At 36.4% G+C, this 24,298-nt stretch overlaps 1 protein-coding gene across 3 annotated transcripts in view; it reads right to left on the reverse strand.

Moving 5' to 3' along the window:
* The window catches only part of ADGRV1 (adhesion G protein-coupled receptor V1), a 602,883-nt gene that overhangs the window by 279,319 nt on the left and 299,266 nt on the right, over positions 1-24,298 (reverse strand). For all 3 annotated transcript variants that reach the window (XM_003822773.3, XM_055112209.1, XM_055112210.1), the window contains one exon: positions 17,737-17,837. In XM_003822773.3, the coding sequence (XP_003822821.2) occupies positions 17,737-17,837 (101 nt within the window). The remainder of the gene's footprint in view (positions 1-17,736; positions 17,838-24,298) is intronic.

Here is a 24,298-nt window from a genome sequence, read left to right on the forward strand (position 1 = left end):
TACAAATTCCGACCATCCCTGATATACATCACCCAATCTTTATCCTTTGCTGTGACCCACTGGCCAAAGTTCACCTCCCTTGAGTTATTCAATGGGATGAATTTATGGAAAAATACAAGATTAAAAAAAAACTTTCTAAGACTCTAATGAAGATTTGTGATCAGAAAATCCTATTAAATGGTAGCACATTTAATGAGGGCTTAAATAATATTATTAACAGTCCAATAATTAGACCCCTTCACCACACAATGTCAAGCTAACAGGGTCATAATTTCCGGCAACACTGGTTACAGGTGCTCTGGAGTTAGCTGTTTTTCATTCTTCTCCTTTAATTTGATTAAGCCAGAAATAATGAGCAAATGCAAACCCTTCCTGGAACGCATCATTCAATTTCTTTTCAAAAATTGCACAGGTGGAGTCCAGCAGTTTCTTGGCCATGTACTGAGGTAGGATCCATGAAATACAAAATATTCCATCAATTATCAACTAAAGATGAGATGCACAATGAAGCTTCTCACATTGGTGTTTACCCTCATGATCTGGTTTTATTAAAATGTACTCCAAAACATTATCCAGGTATGAAGAAAAGAATACATCATTGAGCAGACAGAGGTTAAGCTTCCCCAAAGAGTGAAAGCAGAGGATGTTGCAATACTAAGTATACCAGACAGAACCATGAATCCTGTAATGCAGTCTTTGATTAGGAATGGACTACATAGGAAAACTCACTGCTAAAATCTGGCCACTATTCACTGTAAGCTTATTTATATGGGTGGGAGACTACTAAGGATGAGAAATTTGAAATTATTTACATATCCTGACATATGGACAATATTCTCCAGAAAGCTGACATATTGGAATGGTTGCTGCTATTGTTACAAGTTTGTGCAAGTTAGTATAATAATTCCACAATGTTCAGAGAAGCTGAGCTGACAGGTGGCTCCAGGATAAATCTTCTTATATCATTTCCTGATAAAAATCATCTAAAACCTGGAAAGTAAAGTCCCAACTACTAAACTAAGCTTTCATGACCTCCCATAGGCTGATCTGAATCTGCTTTTCAAGCTAACCCACAACACTCTCATTCAAAGATATAGTACCTGTCAGTCAATGTCCTACTTTGGTGTATTTTAAAACATGTCCTGTACTTTCTTAAACCCAATGTGTGTCACTGATGTTTTCTTTGCTCAAAATGCTTTCTCCCCACTGAGAGGCAAGCTCCACCTCTGATTGTTCAAATTCCATCTATCTGATTAAAGCCTTTAGCAATTTTCAGGAAAAGGAAACAGCAGATACTGTACATGACATACATTCATGTATGTATGATATACATATTTATACACACATTTTTTATACATCTGTGTTTGTAATTTAGTGGTTAAAAGAGAATCAGACACACATAGGTTCAAATCTTAGCCCTGCTTCATAGCTATGGGATCATGAGCAGATTTAAGTTTATTTAGTATAAAATGAGGATGGCAATGTCTACTGATAGCACTATTGTGAGAATAAAATAAAGTAGCATACCTGAAGTCTCTGGAATATAACAGGAGCTCAAGAAGAATATTATTAACAATACCATTACTTCTCTGGAATTAAGTAAATAAAAGGAAAAAATAGAAATCTAAAAATTGCTTCTTAAAATAATTATTAATTATTATTATTATTATTTTGAGACAGAGTTTCGCTCTGTCACCCAGACTGGAGTGCAGTGGCACAATCTTGGCTCACAGCAACCTCTGCCTCCTAGGTTCAAGCGATTGATTCTCCTGCCTCAGCCTCCCAAGTAGCTGGGATTACAGGCATGCACCACCATACCCAGCTAATTTTGTATTTTCAGTAGACACAGGGGTTTCACCATGTCGGCCAGGCTGGTCACAAATTCCTGACCTCAAGCGATTTGCCTGCCTTGACCTCCCAAAGTGTTGGGATTACAGGCACAAGCCATTGTGCCTGGCCAAAATAATTTAAATTAAAATTTTAAATTAAACATATGCCTTACCATTTGGAGAAAAAAAAGCATAAAATAGTATAATTAAGGAGAAAATTGAAATTTTAAGAAACTCAAAAGGAAATGGGAAAAGGTCATTCTTCCTTTGATAACAGGAATCCATGATTCCCATAATCAAAATTATATCACAAATTTTAAAAGTTAAAAAAATTTAAACCTAAACAAAATAACTGTTTTACTTCCATAACATCCTACCTTCTGTTTTTTTGAATGAATACTGCTTGTTCTTTTCTTTACAAATCTCCTTTCAAGTTTATTTCACCCCGTGTACTGATACTTCTTTTGTTTCCAAAATGTGCATATGGATTGCTTTTCAAATGAATATGATCGCTGGGTTTTCTTGTGAATATAAGGGCCTTTCTCTCCTATGTATCTCAAAACAATTTCTGGAAAGATGGTGTTAGGTGGGAACCTTGGCTGGGCTCTGCTTCTGTGTGGGGAACCATGGAGGTGAGGTTGAAGTCCTCATTCAGCTTTTGCTAGTAGATGTTCTCCTTCCTTCCTTTTGCATGCAGACTGGAAGAACTGGAACAAAAGCCTTGCTTCAAACATGTCTCAAACCCTGTGACCTTACTTCCACAACAGCTTCCCCAAGCCACTCTCCACTTCAAGCTGAAGTAGCCTTATCCCAGGAAAGAATGACTCACATGTAGCTGGGCAATCGTTTCTCTTGCCATTTGTTCCAGTCTGTCCACAGAAGGAGAATTAACTACCAAATGTGGTTCGAGTTTTTAATCTTCAAGCAAATTGTAACCTGTAAGTGGGGAAAGTGTAAAGTGCAACAACAAATAATGTGTGACACCTACACTACACCATGTAGCTGACTTCATACTTCCTTGATTTGCCCTCCTTTCATATCTGTATAAATCTCCCCAGCACTCCTGAGATTATAATCTGCTTAAGGACTCCATCATGACTATGTTGGAGTTTGTTAGTCAGCTGGTTATCTGTTTAATCTCATAAATGACTGTGAACATAGAGGCATTTTTTAGAAGTATATCTTTGACTTTTCATAATTACCTTCAAAGAAGTGATAAGAAGGTGTTCTTTGGAGTGAGATCTTAATTCATATTTAGGACTAGATGCTGGGTGACTGTTTCGGGAATCACAAACATACAAAACAGCATTCCAGTGGTGTTCTAAACCACTTAACGTTAGCCTTCGAATTCCATGTTAAATTTAAGTGGTAAACAATCTTTTCTTCAAGTTGCTTCCTCTCTCATGGCCACCACTGACGCAGACATCAGCTGGAACAGAGGCCTCCAAGGATTAGGCAGTGTGCGTTAGACATAACTTGGCAGCCACTTGTAAACTCCAAAGAAAGTAAATCAAATATCAGTGACCGATTGTGAAGCTCAATTGCTTCCTCTTTTCCAGTTTCTCACAAAACTGTTTGAATTCAGCTTCCCTTCTCCCTAACAGTAGCCAATTCTGACGGAAGTCTATTCTCTCAAACTTGCTTCTATTTAGGAGAAATTGCTTATATTGTTTTTCCCAAGCCTATTAATAACCTAGAAAAGAGTTACACACGCTGAATCTTAAACAACACCACAAATATTTTCCTGTGGCATTATCACTGTATTTTTCTAAGGTCTGAACTCTATCTTTACCTCAAGAATATGAATTCAATAGCAAATTCACAAAGGGTAATATCACAGAAACTATACACACGATTTATTTTCCATAGTCATGCAGCTGCAGTTTTAATAGTTTCATTTTTTTTTCTGAATTTCACGAAGGGGCATGTAAGACGTAATGTTAATATTTTTATATAAATTTAAATATTTCAAAAGGTAAAGTTGTATTGATTTATGTCTTGTGAGTCTTTAATATGTGATAGCAGTAAATTGTGTTTGAAATAACATTAAAAAAAAGAAAAAGCATTGAAAAAATATACCTTATACCTGACTATTTTTTCCTATCTCTTCACTTAAACTAATCACAAAGGGTTCATTGGAGGATGTTATGAGGAATTATTCTTTAAAATATGAAATTTGTAAGAGACATTAAATGAAAAAAAAAACCACACACTGAAACCCTACTGATGCCTAACAGACAGAAACTTTCCATTTCTCCATAAGCAGTAGTACAGAACTAGATACTTCAGCCTTTTCAGATTAGACAAGTTAACACATTTCCAAAAAAATGCTTGTGAGACACTAAAAGGTATCTGTGGAACCCAAATTCTTTCCAAAAAAATTCTCATTTTCTGTTGCTCCTCCATACATCAGTTCTGCTCAGGTCTGGCGACTATTCTACTTTTCCAACAGGTCTGCCCAGGAGTAGCTCTCCTTTCCTCACCATCAGCTCTTAACCAGTTGAACCAACCCAGATTCCTTGCAAACTAAACAGAACATAATCCAAGGTAGAGCAATCCTTTTTGCGTCACTAATCCTGCCAGATACTGCCCATTCCTCTGCCTTTACTAATGTCTGTCTTTTAATTATATGTAGATTCTTCCTGGTGAAGACATCTCATCTTTCAAGACAGCTAAGCATTTTTATTGCTATAAGATTTTCCTGACTCCACTCCTCAACCTGGATAGAATTAATAACTCTTTTTTGGTTCCCACTATATGCTGTACAGACTGCTATTATATGCTTACACCATTCTACTGTATTCATCTATTTACTTCTTTATTACCCTCCTGGTAGAGAGTAAATTACTGGAGGGTCTAAACTATGTCTTTTACTATGTCGTTACTACATTTTACATAACATGACATTACTGCGTCATAGTACATATGACACTAAATAGTTGGAGAACAGGAACAATGAATGAATAACTGCAAACATGAGATAAATTTAAATTGTGCTTCAACAAAATTTTCAGAAAAGGTCTTCTTTTCATTACCTGGAGAATAGATTTTTCTGCTACTTTAAGACTCAAACAGGAGGTGGTAGGCAGACTTGCTTGACCTCATCTGACTTTCCTATATTCACACAAAAGTCTTCAATAATTAACCCTGACAAAGGTTGTCAAAGAGCAATTCCTAATCTTAGAGTGAAAGGTTGCTGAAGTGTGGATTGTTTGTATAATACAAGGGCATTTTTTAATGGAGTCTCACGAGTATCTAGTGAGTTAACAATAAATGATAAAACACTGGCAATTCAGCTACTCTGGCTTCCTGGGGTTAATCTCTTAGATGCCTGCAGCCTTTGTACTCCTGTGAAGTGAAGAAACTGTGTTAGCAGTGCCTACATGGATATTTTTATATAATTGTAAATGCTTATATTGCCCTTCTAAAATAAATATTTAATTGAACACTTTAAAAGTGTTCCAAAAGTTAAACCAACAATTTAATTTAAAGATTTCCAAGGTACAAAACCATGCTCCTTAAATGCAAAGATTTTAGTTTTTTTAAATATTTCTGAGAGGAGGATTAGGATTTGTGATTGTTATATCTTATTAATCCATTTATTTACAAAATACCAGGCATTGTAATGACTGCTTTCAACTACTCATAGGTTAAAAGGCTTTTGGAGTGTGGTATCAGATACAATAAACTCAGAAACTAAGAGTAGATTAATCACAATTATAAACATGACCTAAACATGACAGGATTGCTCATTATGTCTAGACATCCTGCAGTATGTTGGGGTATTTCATTTCTCAATTTCAACATACTAACAATGTAATAACCTTGATATTTATAGCCATATTTTAATGGCCCATTTTAATTATTTTGGCACTACAGACATTTACTAGTTAACACTATTAAAATTAGCTTTTACAATTAGTTATTATCTATCTTGGAGTATCTAAATTTTAACACAAAATTTCATTCCTTTGGAACACAGACATTACTTAGGAAAACTTTTTCTGTACTCCAATAATTGTTCTCTCATCTCCAAACCTGCTTCTTAATAAGTTACTAAAGCTGCTTGAAGAGCCAATTCTCTTTGCACACTCTGTGACCACAAGTTTCAGAAAACTTACCATTTGCTATCCAACTTATTTGCAGAGCACCTACCTGACCCAGGAAGCTAGTTTCCAGAAGTCTCCCTCTTCCCCTCCATCTCACCTTTCCTGACCCCACCACCACCTGGTTTCCTTGTAGTCTGCTTCTACGGACTTTTGAAGGAAGAAGAGCCATATAACAGAGGCTGTGGGAGCAGTATGGGCTTTCTTGAAGTTCCCAGTTAGAAATCAGAATGTTTTAACACTAAGAGAAGTTACAAATTCAATTAGGATCCAGAACAGTCAGACAGATTAAGAGTCAAATAAGCTTTGGTGGCTGGCTTGAGATCTTGACTTCTCTTTATAAGCATTTCTTTTCTGGGAAAATTAATTCTGCATTGAACATATCTAAATTATAAACCAAGAATTATAATACAATTTGTTTATAAAAGATGTAGATCACTACAGATTACATTTAAGAATATGAATAATTTCTTCTTTAAAATTCTGGCTTTAAATTCAGGGTCTTGCTCTGTTTCCCAGGCTAGAGTGCAGTGGTGCAATCATAATTCACAATCATAGCACTGCAGGCTCAAACTCCTGGACTCAAGGGATCCTCTAGCCTCAGCCTTCCCAGTAGCTGGGGTTACAGGCATGTGCCCCATACCCAGTTCTGGTTTTGTTTTGCTTTAAGGAATTGAGAATATAGGAAGTGCTTATTTTCATGAGAAAATGGTGATAGGTTAGTTTTAGATTGCCAAGAATGCTCTTTATAAGAAAGCCTAAGATTTCTTTTAACTTCATTGTTTTTCTTATTTAACCAGGTTGTTTTTTGTTTTTTGGTTTTTTTTGAGACAGAGTCTTGCTGTCGCCCGGGCTGGAGTGCAGTGGTGCGATCTCCACTCACTGCAAGCTCCGCCTCCCGGGTTCATGCCATTCGCCTGCCTCAGCCTCCCGAGAAGCTGAGACTACAGGTGCATGCCACCACGCCCAGCTAATTTGTATTTTTAGTAGAGACGGGGTTTCACCATGTTAGCCAGGATGGTCTCGATCTCCTGACCTCGTGATCCACCCATCTCAGCCTCCCAAAGTGCTGGGATTACAGGTGTGAGCCACCGCACGCGGCCTTAACCAGTTTTTTAAATTGAAAATCTAGTATGAGCCAAAAAGCTTTTTATGAGTGCTAGAAACAGCAATGAACAAGACAGGCAATTCCTGATCTAATGGAGTTGACATTCCATTAGAAAGGGGAAAAGGGGACAGAATACAATACATGAACAAGAAAATTTAGATATGGATATATGATATGAATAAACATAACAGTGATGAGACCCCGTAGGGGTGGGTCTTCTTGCGGAGGCCACTCTGAGGTGGTAACGTAAGAGTTGAGTGAGTCAATGCTGTATAAACGGAAATACGGATGAGCAAAACACTGGGGCAGAACTTTCCAGGCTTAGGTATTAACTAGAACACAGGATGTAGGACAAGAAGAAGCTGGGCATATTTAAAGAACTGTGCCCACTGTGGCTGTGCTGGGTGAACAGGGAGGTGGTAGAAGATGAGATCAGAGAATGGGCAGAGACTGATCCTGAGGGAGATGGAGGTCAGAGTCCCTCTGTTATGTGCAATAGGAAGACACCAAAAAGTTTTAGGGAAAATGATTAGAGTCAATTTAGTCTTTAAAAGGACCACTCCTGCTGCTGAGAGGAGAACAGACTATGGAGAAAGGGGTCAGGTTAAGACCATAGGGAAGAGTTTGGAGTCCATAAAAGAAGAAAGGTGGCTTAGGTGAGCAAGATAATGGTGACAATTGAGAGAAGGGATCACAAATGGGATAAACCCAAAAAACTGAGAGTAGAAAAGCATTTAATTCCCAAATATGGTTAACTAAGGTTTTGTTTTTTTTTTTTTTCCTTTCTTTTTTTAAGAGACAAGGTCTTTATTGCCCAGGCTGGAGTGCAGTGGCATGATCACAGCTCACTGCAGCCTCCAACTCCTGGGCTCAAGCAATTCTCCTTTCTCAACCTCCAGAGCAGCTGGGACTACAGCATGCACCACCACGCCTGGCTTTTTAATTTTTTTCTCTGAGCATTTTTTGTAAAGAAATCTATACTTTAAAAGTTTTTAAAAATGCAAAAATTGAGAATTTGTATTCAAGATTTTCATTCAACCTTGATCTCTGTCTTGCAGAAGAGCGAGAATAAACGGGGGGTTGGGGCTTACAGTTGCGCTCTGGAGTTATGGAATTTCTCATAGTTTCCACATCAAACCCCATAAAATCACTTGCACATGCCATCATCTACAGATGAAATGTGACCACAAAACCCACTTGGTTGTTGATATTTGACATGTTTCAGTTTGGCAATAACATTCGCCCTTACAACCAAAACATAGTGCCTGAAACCAAGCTCCTCCCCCATCCTGGCAGAACACAGAGTGTATGTTCCCAAAAGATGGTATCTGAATAGGGCTCTGCCAGAAAGGCAGTTCTAGACTGCACACAACTAGCCTATAGGAAAGGCTGCTCTGTCTTTGTGACTGATGTTATTTTGGTCTTTTACCTTTTGGCATTGGATGTGATATATGAAAAAGAACAGTTTCTTCCCTTGGGAGCTTAAAGTTCAGCCAGGCAGGTAGGCAACTACATAAAAGGCACTCTGTTGTACAGCAAGCAGATAAAGCTCAGGAGACACAACTTCCTGGGGTTTAGGTCAATGTAAATCTAAAAACCAATTTTGTAAGGACCACTCATTAAAAAGTTTCACAGAAGGAAGCAAGATTTCACAGAGTTACAGAGGAAACTAAAGAGAAGTCTTTAGTTCTAGCATGCTTACTATAGTAACAGAGTAAATGTTAAAACTGTCTGCAAGAAGACCATGCTATTAGGCTCCAAGGAAGTGGAGGGAAGAAGCACTACCGAGGTCTCTGAGGGCTCCTCTGTAAAGGGGTGGAGAAGGGGTTATGGAAACACCCTTCGGAGATAGACTTACTTGATCTGAGACCTGGGGCAAGTCACAGAATTGTTTAGTGTCTCAGATTTCTTACACACAATGCAGAGGCAATAATACATATACTGACTATGCCATAGAGTGCTGGAATTAACTTATCAAGTGTTTATCATCGTCCTTAGCAGTACTGTTTCATTAAATAAGTGTCTCTGTATTTTCACAAGACCAGTGCTCTAGCCCTTCAGCTATGGAGCCAAGTATCTCTGTATTTCAAAATATAAGTCTATTTCAAATTTCAAATGTATACACACACACACACACACACACAAGCTCACACCATATATATAATTTTCTAGATAGGCAAGCATATTATATATATCCAATTTTTAAGGTTATAACAATTCAACACAAGCAATGAGGACACAAACACTTAGAAAATACTCAGATCAGGGAAAAAAAACTCTTAAAAACTATAAACAAAATTACTGATGATGTCCACTACAGATAATGCAGACCAACGGAAACAAATTTCATGGTCTACATTACCTATAGTACAATGAAAGGCACAGTTACAGGCTTGACAGAGCCAATTATTGAAAAAGGGTGGGGTCCCAAATTCTCCCCTCCCTTGCAGCTGATTTAAGAAAGCCTGAAGCACAGAAAAGCAGGCTCCGGGGCTCAGGTTCTCTGGAAGGATTCAGTGTTCAACTCAGGGCAGAACCTGAAGGGCCTCTGCATGTCGTGAGGTAGCAGGAATCCTCCTTGCCCTCCTCTTCTGAAATCTCCTTCCTCGGATCTTGTGTCTTGGGCATTTGAACATGATCCACTATGTATCTTCTCAACAATGCTGCAAATCAGGCATTCTTATTATTTTCCTAGTGATTTTTTTCCCACTGTAGTTGACAGATGTTACCCCATCGGTCTCTCTAATTCCAAAACTGAGACACTTCCCCCTACGCTCCATATCTGTTACAGTTCTTTAGAGCTCTCATTAAATATTCATAAAAACAACTTTTTTCATATGTTGCTTTTGCCTAGTCAGGGACATCAAGGAAGGAAGGCTTTTAAAGGTCAAGGATAGTTTATGTTACTTAAGCTGTAATAAAAGGTTCCAAACTGGTATTTTTTGGTAAAGTCTGGATTTGCCTCACAAATTTTCCTAGTAACAAAAGCTATGTTGCAAACATGATAATGTCACTGTAGCCTCATTCAGAATATTACTCACTCTTTCTGTTGCTTTGCTACTTCAGCACTTGGGAAAGTCTGAATTTCCCAGTATTGTGACCATGATACTATTTTTGTATCTTTAGTGTCCACTTATTTTCAGTGTAGTGAGAACAGTCTATTTGAGCTGAATTTTGAAAGCTTGTTGAGGAAAAGGAATTCGATTTTATTATTAAGAGACTTTAAGAAAGACAAATTTGATACATAAAGGAAAATGTAGCCTTAAATAAAAAGAAAGCAAAAATAAAATAATATTTTTTTGGGGAATTCAATACCTTAATATGCAAATTTCACTCTATTTTGAGTACCAAAATCATTGTAATCCTCCAAAGCACACACTTGTGAATAGCATAATATTAATATTTTTGGTTGTAGAATGACTTATATAATTATTTGATAATTGCTAATTATAAATTTGTTTCATGATTGATTGCAAGTTTACATAAAGTTCAATAGTAACAATACCAAAAATATAAGGCCATCACAGAAATTTGGATTCAAGAAATGGAAAAAGAAAGCTCAAACTAGAGCTCTAATTTTCTCCTAGATATAAGGTGATTAAGTTAGGTGCATTAGCAGGGAGTCACTTGCCTAGACCTAAAAAATTCAAATTAATCACAACATATAAATAAACACATGGATCAAAGAGAAACTTACTAATTCCTATTACCCTTTCAACAAACTTCAACAGGAAGTTCTCTTTCAAGGAAAGAAAATACTAGTGGAGGAGATGGGGGAGACCTGCCCCTTGTGTGGCAGCCCCAGGGGCCAGATTCCCTGCAGCAAACCTATGATCAGAGCCACCAGAATTGTTCCCCACTTCCTGTGCTTTGATTGCCTTCTTCTTTCATTGACAAACTTCACAGGTGTGGTGTGATAGCCTCATCCATTTTCTTCCTATCCATTTACTCTTTAACCTTTTCTAATTTTCATCATTTCTCTCCAAGTTTCCAGGGACCTTGTTCTTGCCAAATTTGAGGACTAATCTCCTCATGATGCTCAAATCTTTCCATTTGAAACCTTTTTCCTTCTTTGGCTTCAAAAACTTTAACATTTTCCAATCCTCTTGTAGTGATCCTTCTCATTCCACATAGCGTGGTCTCTAAATACGTGAGTTTTGGAGCCAGACACATCTGGCTTCAAATTCTTCTTCCTTCAATGTTCTACCTATGTAGGTTAGGGTAGGTAACTGAATATCTCTTAGTCTCTTTAGGGATGATAACAGTACCCATCTCATCTGGTTGTTATAAGAGTAAATAATGCAATATGTGTAAATCACTAAATTCAGTGCCACAAAGCCCAGCCCTTAATGACATTAGTTATATGTATTCTAGATACACAGGTTCTCTACCCAACCTGTCTCAGAGAACCTATTTTAAAGTGTCAAGAAGCTCTACATTTATGTAGATAACATCTAAATCTCCATGCTATGGAAACCTTAAACCCCTCATGTTCAAAATTGCACATATCGTTCTCCAATTATTAAACCTTTCCACTTTCGTATTTAAGTCAAATGAAACCACTAGTTTCACAGTCACCTTAAAAATCTTCTCTCTCATTTGGTGACAGAGTAAATTTCATTAATTCCTCATTTATGAAGCAACTTAGTATAGCAGTTTTAAAAATGACTGGAGGCTGGCTGCTGTGTTCAAATACTAGTTCTGTTACTTACCACTATGTGACCTATGGCAAGTAATTAAACTCTTTATGTCACAATTTCCTAATCTGTAAAATGAGAATAATATTAGTACCTACCTCATAATCCCTACCTCCTGTAATATGTAATAAATATTACATTAATGTTTAGTAAATAAAATTTGCAATGTGGCTTTTTTATTGATTTAAAGACAGACAAGAAAAGTGCAGAAATTTAATAAGGCAAAATAAGATATTTTTATTAGTCCTTATTCCTTCCTTTGAATTCTCATTGCCATTACCACTGTCTAAGCTCAGAACCCATCCTAATCGGATGATGGTAAAAGCAGTCCACCCAACATCTCTACTCTCCCTAATTAGAGCCTCTTACCTTCTTTAGTCCATTTTTCCTTTAATCCTTCATTGCCAGATTAATCCTTAAAAATACTCCTTTCATATTGTGACTTTTTGGACTAACTCCATTGGTGACTCTGTAACTCCTCATGGTTCTCAGACAATGGGAAGCTGCCTCACCTGCAGTCAAAACTTACCTATTTCTCTGTGGGATCTGCAAGCCTTACTCAAGTGAAAGCAGCCAGGATCACTATAACTTAGATGTCTTTGTTCTTGTTCTTTTCCTTGCCTAGAATGTGTCACATTCCAAGTCTTCAAATCTTATACATTCTTCAACAACCAGGTCAGATTCCATTTCCTCCACAGAGACTTTGCAAACTGGGGTCCCTTATTCTCAGCCTATGCAGTACTACAGAGGAAGAGATTTTTTTCTCTGTATATACTTGGTTCTTACTATGAGGTTAGTGTTTTAGGTTATTATTTACACGCTTTGTGTGCGTGTATGCATCTTGCTTGGTATTTCTCATTGCACAATCTTAATATTGTACATATGATAGATGAGATGGAAGTGGTCGAACTGCTGGATGAATAATGGTCTTGACCTGAGATGCGGGTTTGGCTCAGTTTTTTGGTTTAATTTCACAATTGAATGTTGAATGGTCACTGAGTCATGAATGTAATAATATTTTCACCATGCCATTGAGCATACCTAAATTGAGTCAAATAGTTTAATAAATTCAACTTAAATGTATATTCATATCTGTGTGCAGAATGTCTTTATTCATATTCACCCAACTAATCTCTACATGAAGAAAAGATACAGTTAAATACCCCAATCTCTACATAAAGACACATTTAAATACAGTTAATTGTACAAAAAAAGGCTTACATACTCAATATCATTCTAGTGGGGGGAGGGCACCTACAGGATCTTGGTAGAAAAGAATGAACTTGGGGCAGGGGAACTAGTTATATCTTCTTTCTAGTAGTTTATTTTATGTCCAAAACAACACTGAGAAGTTTTACAAATTGTCAAATGCTATGAGAATGACCAGAATAAAGGCCTTGTTCATACTCTAAATTATCTCTTAGTCCACTTGCCTAAGGACCTTTCCCTTTCTTAGAAAAAAGAAATAAAAAAAATCAGAAGGACACAGCAGCAGCCTTTCATTAATGAGGGAAAGATACAAGTGTGCAGTCATTTTAAAGGCAATAATATTTGAAATGAAACTAAAAAAATTAATTAATGGGATTTCTTAAATAAAATTTCATACTAAGAAAAATAGCTTGATTATATGGATTTAGTAATAATAATAACAGCAACAGTAGCAGCAACAACAACAACAACCAGAGATGTTTTGGGGTCATAATATAGCTAATCTAATACCTTACTTAACAAGTAGGATCTGGAAACCCACCATAGACTCACTGATGCACTACCTGAATTTTAACAAGATGCCTGCATTGAAGTTTAGGAAACACTTTCCTTGCTACTTTCTTGATCCATTTATATCTCCACTAACATATAATCATAAATGTTCTACTGAAAAATGACCCTCTACTTCTCAATTTCCTAATCTTCAAAGCAAGATTTAATTTTGATCCTTGTACTTAAACGCTTACATACTTTTTTATTCAGCAAAAAAGTAGAAATAACAAAGGATATTCTGGTTAATAAGTGATTAACAAAAACTTCCAACTAAGGAAAATTCTTTTCTGACTGATGAACATTTTACCATCTCTATCTTACTCTGCTTCAGTTGATTAAAATATGCTTGTTACATATGTGTCTTCAAGCCTTACTCACACAATGACTTTCTTGAGTTGGCAATCTCAACAAAACAGCGCAAGCTGCTGGAACAGAAACCAGGATTCATAGTATCCAGAAGGAGCCAGCATTTGGGAAGTCACACAGGACTTCTGCCTTTAGTCATGCACAAAGATTCCCAAAGATGCTAGATACTCAAAGCGAGAATGACATAATTCCAGATTAAAGCAGAATCTTTTCGCAAGGGTGTCTGAGTAGGATCCTCCCTGGGAAACAGGACATTGCAAAATGACATCCCAAAATGTTGCAGAATGAGAAAGTGATCAAAAGACAGTAACGGTCCAACTTTTTTAAATTCCAGAGAATAGGCCCCTAAGCTATAGTCTTGCTGGTTAATGTACGGACTTATACACATTCCTAGATGAATTTGCTATTTAGTTTCAGAAAATGTGTTTATGCTGTACAAATAACAAACCATAGAGAAGAAAAACAAATATTTTCCCTTGTTAAGTATTATTAATCAGAGTAAATACAGTTCTATCTTTTCATCATGTTTTCTATGAGGAAACTTCTGTTCTTTTTTTAGATTTGGAGGATTGCTTTTCCTGACAGAACCTCCAGAACTGAGAACCCTGAACTGCAAACTTGCTCTTTGTCACTAGTTGTTTACCAGCCTTATCAGGGCACACATGGGTTGGCAATGTGATTCAAAGATAAAAATCCCAAAGATATAATTAGATGTTTTTCTCAGAAATATCACCCAATACCATGAAAATTTGTTTGCTGTTTCTTCACATCATACTTGAAGAGCCCCACAATTTCTTGTCATTTAATCATTTTCATTTATATAAGTGAGAAAAAATAACTTGGTATTGAAGAAATATGTACATTTTTTGATAAACTGAAAATAGAGACCTTTATCTCAAAGCTTCTATGACATAATAAAAACATTTTTCTGTATCAATAACACACTTAATGCTCATAAATATAATGATGAAGCTAATTTTATGTCCCTGAATTTAAACATATATAAGCAGTAGAAAGATATATTCAAAGCCAGTGGAGTACAATCTTTCTTATGGTACATTTGCATTTAATTAAATTCTGAATAAAGAGGATAAAAAGAGAAAGGTAGGACACCACAAATGTGTATTTGCTATGCTGCAAATACCCTCTTGCCCAGTTAAAGAAGTACTATGAAAGCATCTCTCAAGTTTTTTACTGAACGCCATCATGGCTAAAGAGAGACCGATAAATTTAAGGGAGAAAAATAAATCTTCTACTGCCACCTACTGGTATTTTATAGTCAATGATTCTCAAGGGTGCTATAATGACAAACTCCAGATTCAAGCAGAATCTTGATTTTTAAAGCAGGAATAATCTTTGGATTTGTATCCATATTCCTCCAATCAAGAAAAAAAATACACACACACACACACACACACACACACACATATATACACACACACAATAAATTATAGTTATAATAGTCTACACATTTCTAGAAGTAGAAAGTAGAGCTGGACGAGCATATTTTCCTGACTTTCTGATTCACGGACCCATTATACCACACTGCTCCAAAAGGAAGTCCAGGACTATCACATTTCCATTCTTTCCTTCTCCACAAAAGCCATTCTACTTAGTCCTAGTTCATTAATAAAGATTTGAAAATGAATGGTCTTGGCAGACTTGTCTGCAAAGTATTCACAACTCAAACACTCTAGGTCAGCTATAGAATTTTCCCTCTTAGTTAAAGAACCACAGGCCAAGCCTGCATTTTTTTAAGACTTCTCTAGAGTTGATTTAACCTCCAAAAATGACAATATAACATTGACAGAGGATCCCAAATGAAAGATCCAAGGCTGGAACTGTAATAACTCCTGCTGGCAAGATTCTGTAACTGGAGCTATAAACATGACTTTAAAATTTAGATAGCGTGGGAGCCCAACTTACTGTAGTCAGCTTCTTGTTTTGGGGGGTCTAGGAATTTTTTAAAGCCTTAGCTAAAAGGTTTTAAGGGAGATAACTATTCTTAACTCAGAGGGTATTGTTAAATCTAAGTAGATAAAGCATTTTGAAATAAACTATTTTCTATCAATAACATACCAATTCTTCCTGCCAAAAAAGAGCTATGAAAATACTTTTTTAGTTATTTCATGTCACAAGTCATACACTACATGATTTTTCATGCCACATTGTTTCATTTATTCTAAAAATATACTGAAAAACATGGATATGACTAACCGTTTTGTCCAAAATTAATGTTAAGTACAATATGAATCAAAAGTCAATGCTCCAACATAGAAATCCTGGTTTTGTCTTTCACATCCCTAGACATGAGCAAATTTGTCTGCTAGGACACTGAGGAGTTGTCTGTAATTCTATAGTGCTATAATTAAGTCTTGTACAAATTCTGCTGCCAAAAAATCACCAGAGTGGGTGGTGAATAAAGCCAAGTAAACTCTAATTATGGAAGGCGGGTTTTCCAAGATCTTAGATTCAAGAAGCAAAGGCGAGATCAGACAGCTAAGGCAGGTTACAAAGGCAATATAAATAGCCTTGTGAAATTCAAAGCAAGCCCCTTTGGTAACCACTGCTACTTCTCATAGCTCATAGGGCCTTTAAAAAACCAATCAGAGACCTCTGCTTAGAATCCAGCACTTAATTATTCCCTGAAAAACAGAGTTATGGAATTTACAGTCATTTTCACTCCTAGAACAAAAAAGGGTGACAGAATCCCAATGTTTAAGATAACTTTCCATTTTATATTTCAGCTCCACCACAAATGCTATTTTTTTCAAGTTCTATCCAGAGTTCAATAAATGCACTTTAGCATTCTAAAAAACTGTGCAAATCATGTCTACAGCACAATAAATACACACATATGACCAGCACCCAATCAATAGAGTATTGTCTGCATTGCAGAAGTGTCTCCCCATCCAGAAAAGTGGGATTTTTTAATTTTATAAAACAATATTAAAAATTATCTCAATAAGAGCATTATATAGAATATTCTTTCTGCCTGGATCTATAATTTCAGCCTTAAAGTAGAAGTGATTATGCTTTTTTTCCTTTGCCTATATAAATGTCTAGGCCCTTTTTAGTCCTTATCAACAAACTGAATTTTCACTCATTTGAGTCCCAGCTCAATATCATCTCCTCTATGAAGACTTTCTTGACCTTCAGAGAAAAATGAAAAAAATGAATTAAGCCTTCATCTATTTTCACAGAGTAGTTTGCAAATGGTCTATGTTCACACATCACACTGAATTAGTTATTTATATGTACATCTACTTTTCTAGACTATAAACACCGTATGGATAGAAAAAGCATCTAATTTCATCTTTTGTTCTGGTTTCTGTGCTTTACACGGTGCTTTAAACTAGATACTTTAAATTGTGTGCTAATAAGTCATTGTTTTTCACACAGTTTCTTCTACCATAGAAAACTGATTTTTCAAAAGAAAATGTTCTATCAAACTATTATAAGAAACAATACATAGTGTCCAGATGCTTTAAAAGTTTATATCATCTTAATGCCCTAAACATAATTTATAACACAGCATATTTCAAATAGATTAATAAAATATGTTAATTTTAATGTATATATAAATTACAAATACATTCAGCATATATTAGCTGACAATAAGATGCTTTGTGATAAGAAGTTTTTTTTTTGTAAGCGATGATATTAAGGTGCTTCTCTGTAGAAAGAAGCATTTTAGGCCTGATTCTCCTTATATGACTCTCCTGTCCCCATTCTCTTCCACTGCAAAACTAAACAAGTTTATTTCAACTAAGTTGAGATTAAACTTTACTTTTACACTCAGTTCAAGAACCAAAGAAGAAGAAACACAAACATCTCACGATAAATCATAAATGCCAGTGCTCTCCTACCTGTGTACCTAAGCTGGCTGCCATCATGTGAGTCAGAAGTTTAGCTGCAAACATGGAGTACCTGGCACAGAAGATATGGGAAAGAACAGCCAAGCAAAGACCTGTAGGAACAAAAAAGTCCACATATGGTTTAATAATCCATGAAGATTCTAACAGCATCATAGCAAGAATCTTTGGGGGCAGCTAGGCATGTCAGGTCTGCCACCTGCCTCTGCCCAGTACCTCTGGAAAAGATGACATGGCAATTGTAATCTACTCCATTTTCCATGACAAGTAAGATCTTTACACTTACCAGTTAAGCCCAATATTCAGGCATGTGAATAGGATTTTTCAGTCATAAAATTTTGACTGGTCCTACCAAAACACAGGTTTGGTAATTACCCCTTTTTTATCTACTAGAAATAGTTCTGTAATTACAATAGTGTTAGTTATGAATTTTAAAGGCAACTTTGCAATACCGGATGCCCAAACCAGGAAGAAAGTGTGCTATTTTCTCCACAATGACTTTTAACTTAAACTTCTACATTTCTAAGTTGTATGAAGAAAATTATTCTTATTATCTTTGAGTCTGTTTGAATTCACCTGTTTACACTACTTCAAAGGGATAGTTAGAACCTTAGCACTAATCCAACAAATCTTTTATCTTGCAATTCATATAAATTTCTTTTAATGTTAGATTTTTAAAGGCAGGGTATACATGTGTTTTAAAAATATTTTCTGCCTTTTAAGACTTAAATGTGCTGCATATGATAACCTATTTGCTTTTTCACTTAAGCTTTTACCCCACTCTTATTCTCAGTAGGGTTATTTTGTCTAAGGATTACTGAAACATAACAGCAATTGACATATGTATACTGCTTTGCCATGTGCTTTGCATTTTTACCTCGTTTAGTTATATCAATGCCTCGTTAATAAACAGGAGGCACTGCACTCATTTAACATTTTGTTTTCTTTTGAAGCTGTGGAACAAACTTTCAGAATACACTGCATGTCGGCATAAGTGGACTGGGCATCTGCAAAAGGTCCACATGGGGTCTTGTTACTCATTTTCTCATAACTTCTTTTTGAGAAACCATTTGAGTTATATTTTTAAATTTTAACAAGGTAGACAAGGCTCTCCACAACAAGGGAAGCTTTGCATTAGTCAAGGCTTTTGGCCTAGAAATTTGGCCAAGAAATCTAGAGCAATCTGTTTTTTGGGAAGGCTTCCATGGGGTGTTCTGGAACAGGTGTGTAGGTCCTGGGTCTGGCTGCAAAATCCACCCACACAAGTACAGAGTGTATCTTCAGGAACTGCAGAGTCATGCTAGATATTGTGCATCTTGACTTAGGTAGTCTATATACTATTGGAGTTGATGCTCAGAACTCAAGTAATGCATACTTTGAATTCCCTAGGATGATAAAAGCCAGCTTAAATTCAAGTCTTAAGTTGAGTGTGCGAATGTGCATGCCTGTGCATGTATGTGTGCATGTGTGTGTCTGTGTGTGTGTGTGTGTGAGTAATATACTGACTTTAAAGCAAGCCTTGCAAGGTTTTCTTTTTCATTTTAAGGCACATGATCACAAATATGTGCTCTGCTGTAAGTTGACTGTGGTAGAGGATAACAATGCGAGGCAAGGAATTAGTGCTCAGCAAGGAAACATACACAAGTCAACTTTTTTCTAGTGCACAAGAAGAGCTTACTTATAGCCTTTTCCTTTAACTTAGTAATGCTCTATTATACTCCTGTTTCATGATATACATTTAGTATACTAAATTTGACCAGCTCAGAAATATTTAATTAAGTATATTAGGCTTCAATTAAAATGCTAGCATGACACCTGGTGGCAGTTCAGGATTCAAAGCCAGTGGCAGGAAGATAGGTGAGATTCTACCAGCCTGTAACTATAACGCATCATAGTTATCTAGATGCGTTTTTTACGTAGGGGAGAATAATATTGATAAAACCTCAAACAGGCTGGGTCCTAGTCTAGGGAAACTCATCTGGCTTGGGTGAGGATATTGAATACCTAAAATTTAAAGAAACAATTATTTCAATTATCAGGTTTCTAAGACACTATATACTAAATACTTATCTTTTATTTTTTCATCTGAAATTAAATAGCTATATTTAACATCTATTTAAACTTAGAAATCATTTTTTTAATTGCAGAAACTTTTTGGTTGAAATTCCTTAATATAAATATGCAAATTACAAAGCATAAAGTGTTATAACTATAAATAGAATGATTTTTAAAAAAATAAAGTATAGCCGGGCGTGGTGGCTCAGGCCTGTAATCCCAGCACTTTGGGAGGCCAAGGTGGGCAGATCACGAGGTCAGGAGATCAAGTCCATCCTGGCTAACACAGTGAAACCCTGTCTCTACTAAAAATACAAAAAATCAGCCGGGCATGGTGGCACGCACCTGTAGTCCCAGCTACCCGGGAGGCTGAGGCAGGAGAATCACTTGAATCCTGGAGGTGGAGGTTGCAGTGAGCCAAGATCACACCACTGCAATCCAGCCTGGGCGACAGAGCAAGATTCTGTCTCCAAAAACAAAAACAAAAACAAAAACGATAAATAAATAAAAATTTTAAAAAATAAAGTATCACAATTCCAGGTATTACTTAAAGGTATACTCTGAACAGTTTTTTTAAAAAACAGATTTCTTGGCAATGATGTAGATAAAACAAGCAGCTAATCGAGTAATTTGCCTTTTCTTTTTTTTCCTACCACTATGTAGATTAGAGATTCGGTTCTAAAAGAACATCTAATTGGTAAAGAACAGCTAAAGTCTTTTATTATCACACTTGACTACAGATTCTCTTATCTATCTCTACAATATTTGAAAGTTTGTATACATATAAACATATGAAATGTTTGTACATAAATTACATATATACATTACATATGTTTATAAACATCTTTATTATTTGGCATCACTTAAGAATGAGAGATACTTTCCAAATAAGTTTACTCTTTCACAAGACAAGTATTAGTATGTTTTCTCATGAAATTTTCCTTAAAATATTTACAAATTGTCTGTTTATCTGTCTGCCTTCTCTACAGATAAATCCAAATAAAACCAAATTATCATTATTTCATTATTAAATCCACTATTAGCTTTTTAGCTTAGGCTTTTTTTTTTATTATATAACCTAATGTATTAGATTGGTGCAAAAATAATGATGGTTTTGGCAACAATTTTAATTAATTTTAATTTCAAAAACTGCAATTACTTTTGCATCAACCTAACTGCTGTGCTTGTCACTTTTTGTACTTTTTGTTGCTTATCACTATTGATTCCCATGTTTCTGCAACTCTCTTCTCAGCATAATGCCTTTTGGTTACTGCTACTAATAAGCTAAAGGCACAAAACCCCGTCTCTACCAAAAATACAATATTAGCCGGGCATGGTGGCGGGCACCTGTAATCCCAGCTACTCGAGAGGCTGAGGCAGGAGAAGTGCTTGAACCCTGGAGGTGGAGGTTACAATGAACTGAGATCGTGCCATTGCACTCCAGCCTGGGCAACAAGAGCGAAACTCCGTCTCAAAAAAAAAAGATTTCTAGTATGAACAAAAGTCAGTACCAAGCATTTTACAGTATAAAAGTTGGGGAAAGGAGTTATTCTAGAGTGGTGAGGTTGCCAGGAGACTAGCCTCCAGATAAACAGGGTGGTTGAACTTAACGCTGTTCAATACAATAGCCACTAGTCACATGTGGGTATTTAAGTTTAAATTTTCATTATTATTATTATTATTTTTTAAGAGACAGGGTCTTGCTCAGTCTCCCAGGCTGGAGTGCAATGGCATGGTCATAGCTCACTGCAGCCTTGAACTCCTGAGCTCAAGCAATCCTCCTGTCTCAGCCACCTGAGTAGCTGGGACTACAGCATGTGCCATCATGTTTGGCTAATTTTTTTTTTTTTTTTTTTTTTACTTTTTGTACAGACAGGGTCTCGCTATGTTGCCCAGGCTGGTCTCGAACTCCTGGCCTCCCAAAGTGCTGAGATTAAAGGCATGAGCCACAGCACCCAGCCTTAAATTTAAATTTTCATTAATTAAAATGAAATAGACTTAAAAATTCATCTTTGCACTTGTATAAGCCATATTTCAAGGGCTCAGGCACCACTGGTGACTAGTGGCTACCACACTAGACAGTGTAAAATATCCCCGTCGACCTGGAAAACTCTATTGGAGAGTGTTGTGTTAAACTATCCTAAGTGAAGGCAAGAAAGAATATGCCATATTTTAAAATAATTTTTTAAATTATCCCGGCACGGTGCCTGTAATCCCAGCTACCCAGGAGGCTGAGGCAGGAGACTCGCTTGAGCCCAGAAGGCGGAAGTTGCAATGAGCCGAGATCACATCACTGCACTCCAGCCTGGGCGACAGAGAGAGACACCATCTCAAAATAAATAAATAAAATAATTTTTATTAAAAATGGCTAGAAAAATATGGTATGGCACTTGAAAGTATGAACTTGACACATAGCAAAAATACATCTCATTATTGGAGGATATCATCAGATCAATACTGTGTATTTATTTACTTAACCAATATCTATTAAAACCTCCTGTATGTCAGGCTGGTGTGGTGACTCACAGCTGTAACTCAAGCACTTTAGGAGATTCAGGCAGGAGGATCGCTTGAGGCCAGAAGTTTTAGAGACCAGCCTGAGCAATATAGTAGGAACTCCTGCGCCCACTTGCCTCACTCCCACCATCTCTACAAAACAACCAATGAACTAGTATATGTCAGGGACTGCTGGGCAATGTTCGGAAAGATAAATCCTTGCTGCTCTTTCAGTGCTTGTCTCTCTGCATTTCTATCTGGATCTTCTCCAAGACACAGACTAATTATGAAAGCACACAGAATATAATTCTGATCAAAAAGACACAAGGGAAAACATTTTGGGTGGCTTTTTAGAAAGTTCTCACTGCTGTTAAAACTGGACTCAAATAAGAGCTTTTCCCCTGGCAAGCCTGGACATTGCTAGTGTGATGCTTAGAGTTGCTAGAGCCAACTTAAGACCATGTACAAACAAAGCTGAGGGAAAAAAATCCTTGAGGATAAAAAGAGAAGAGCCTGGGCTGCTGACAACACCATTAAGGCACTGAATTAGTTAATCTGGGAACTAAATCTATTTGTTTAAGATATCTTTGAGTCATCATCTGTTACTTGTAGCCAAATTCATCCCAAATAATATGTCCATATTGGCCAGGCATGGTGGTTCACACTTGTAATCCCAGCACTTTGGGAGGGTGAGGTGGAAAGATCGCTTGAGTCCAGGAGTTTGAGACCAGCCTGGGCAGCATGGCAAAACCCTATCTCTATAAAAAATACAAAAATTTGCCAAGTGTGGTGGTGCTCTGTCTCAAAAAAAAAAGATTACAAGACTATAAGACTTGTATTCAGAGTCAAACTCAATGCAGTAGCATAACCAATAGCCTTATCTTTGATAGTACAATATCAAAAGAGTTATGGGAAGGCAGAGTAGGCTTCCTTGACATCCTCAAAATAGCAATGTGTATCTCAAATCATGCTGAAGTTTCTTAATAATTATACTACAAAATTATGGCTTTATTATGTAATTATTTTGTTATATTTCTCCCAAGCCATCTTTGTGTTGAGTTCCATAATGCTGCACTCTAATGCCCACAGCAATGGATGATTTGTCCCTTCATTTTAACCTCAAGGAATGATCTTTGTTTAATTTTCTGATAGTTGGCAAACTAGTTTACAATTTTAAGTCACAGGTATATGCCCTTTTCTTTCATCTTTCTAAGCTGAGAAGTGGTAAGCTTTTTGGCCTCTACAACTATTTGACACACTTTGATCATTTGGGTAGTTCTGCTCTAGTATAGTAAATAGAACTGCAAACTAGAATTGGTACCGATACATTGTGATCTACTCTGTTTTTTTAAAAAAAGGTTAAATTCCTGTCTAATTGTATACTGCCGTATTTCAGGAAAAGTACTAGCCAAGTTCTATCAAGTTCAGAGTGATATTCAATGTGTCTTGACCTAAATTATAGAATATGTATATAAGATATATAAAGAATATGTATGTAAGATATATAAAATTCTCTTTTCTGGTTCCTGGGGATCCATCAGAGGGATGGGAATTCATCCAGCCCTGAGGGATGAGCTGAAACTGAGGTACAAAGACAAGACTTTGTGTCTCCTTATCGACAGAACATGCAATTACATAACAATATGACATGGACAGAGAGAATAAAATAATTTCAAATATGACTCCAAGTCAAAAGTGATAAAAGCAGATACTAACATTTAGGTGTTGATTCTCAAATACATGAGCAAATCCATGTAGCCTTTTCTAGAGTAAGTTGCAGAGAAGATATACGGGTATTTATTAATGATTCTCCAGGAAACTCATTATATTCAGTCCTACTAGTTTTCTATAAAATCAGGATAACATTCTCTCTTTAGTTTTTAAAACTCCTTTTTTTTTTTGATATTCAGTCTTTGGGAACAAGCAAGGGATTTTGTGGGTCATAGCAGCACATAAACCTATGCCTCTATGGAAACATGTAAAATGACATCTAGATTGTATTTCA

Source organism: Pan paniscus, chromosome 4, assembly GCF_029289425.2.
Source record: "Pan paniscus chromosome 4, NHGRI_mPanPan1-v2.0_pri, whole genome shotgun sequence".
Taxonomy (NCBI): domain Eukaryota; kingdom Metazoa; phylum Chordata; class Mammalia; order Primates; family Hominidae; genus Pan; species Pan paniscus.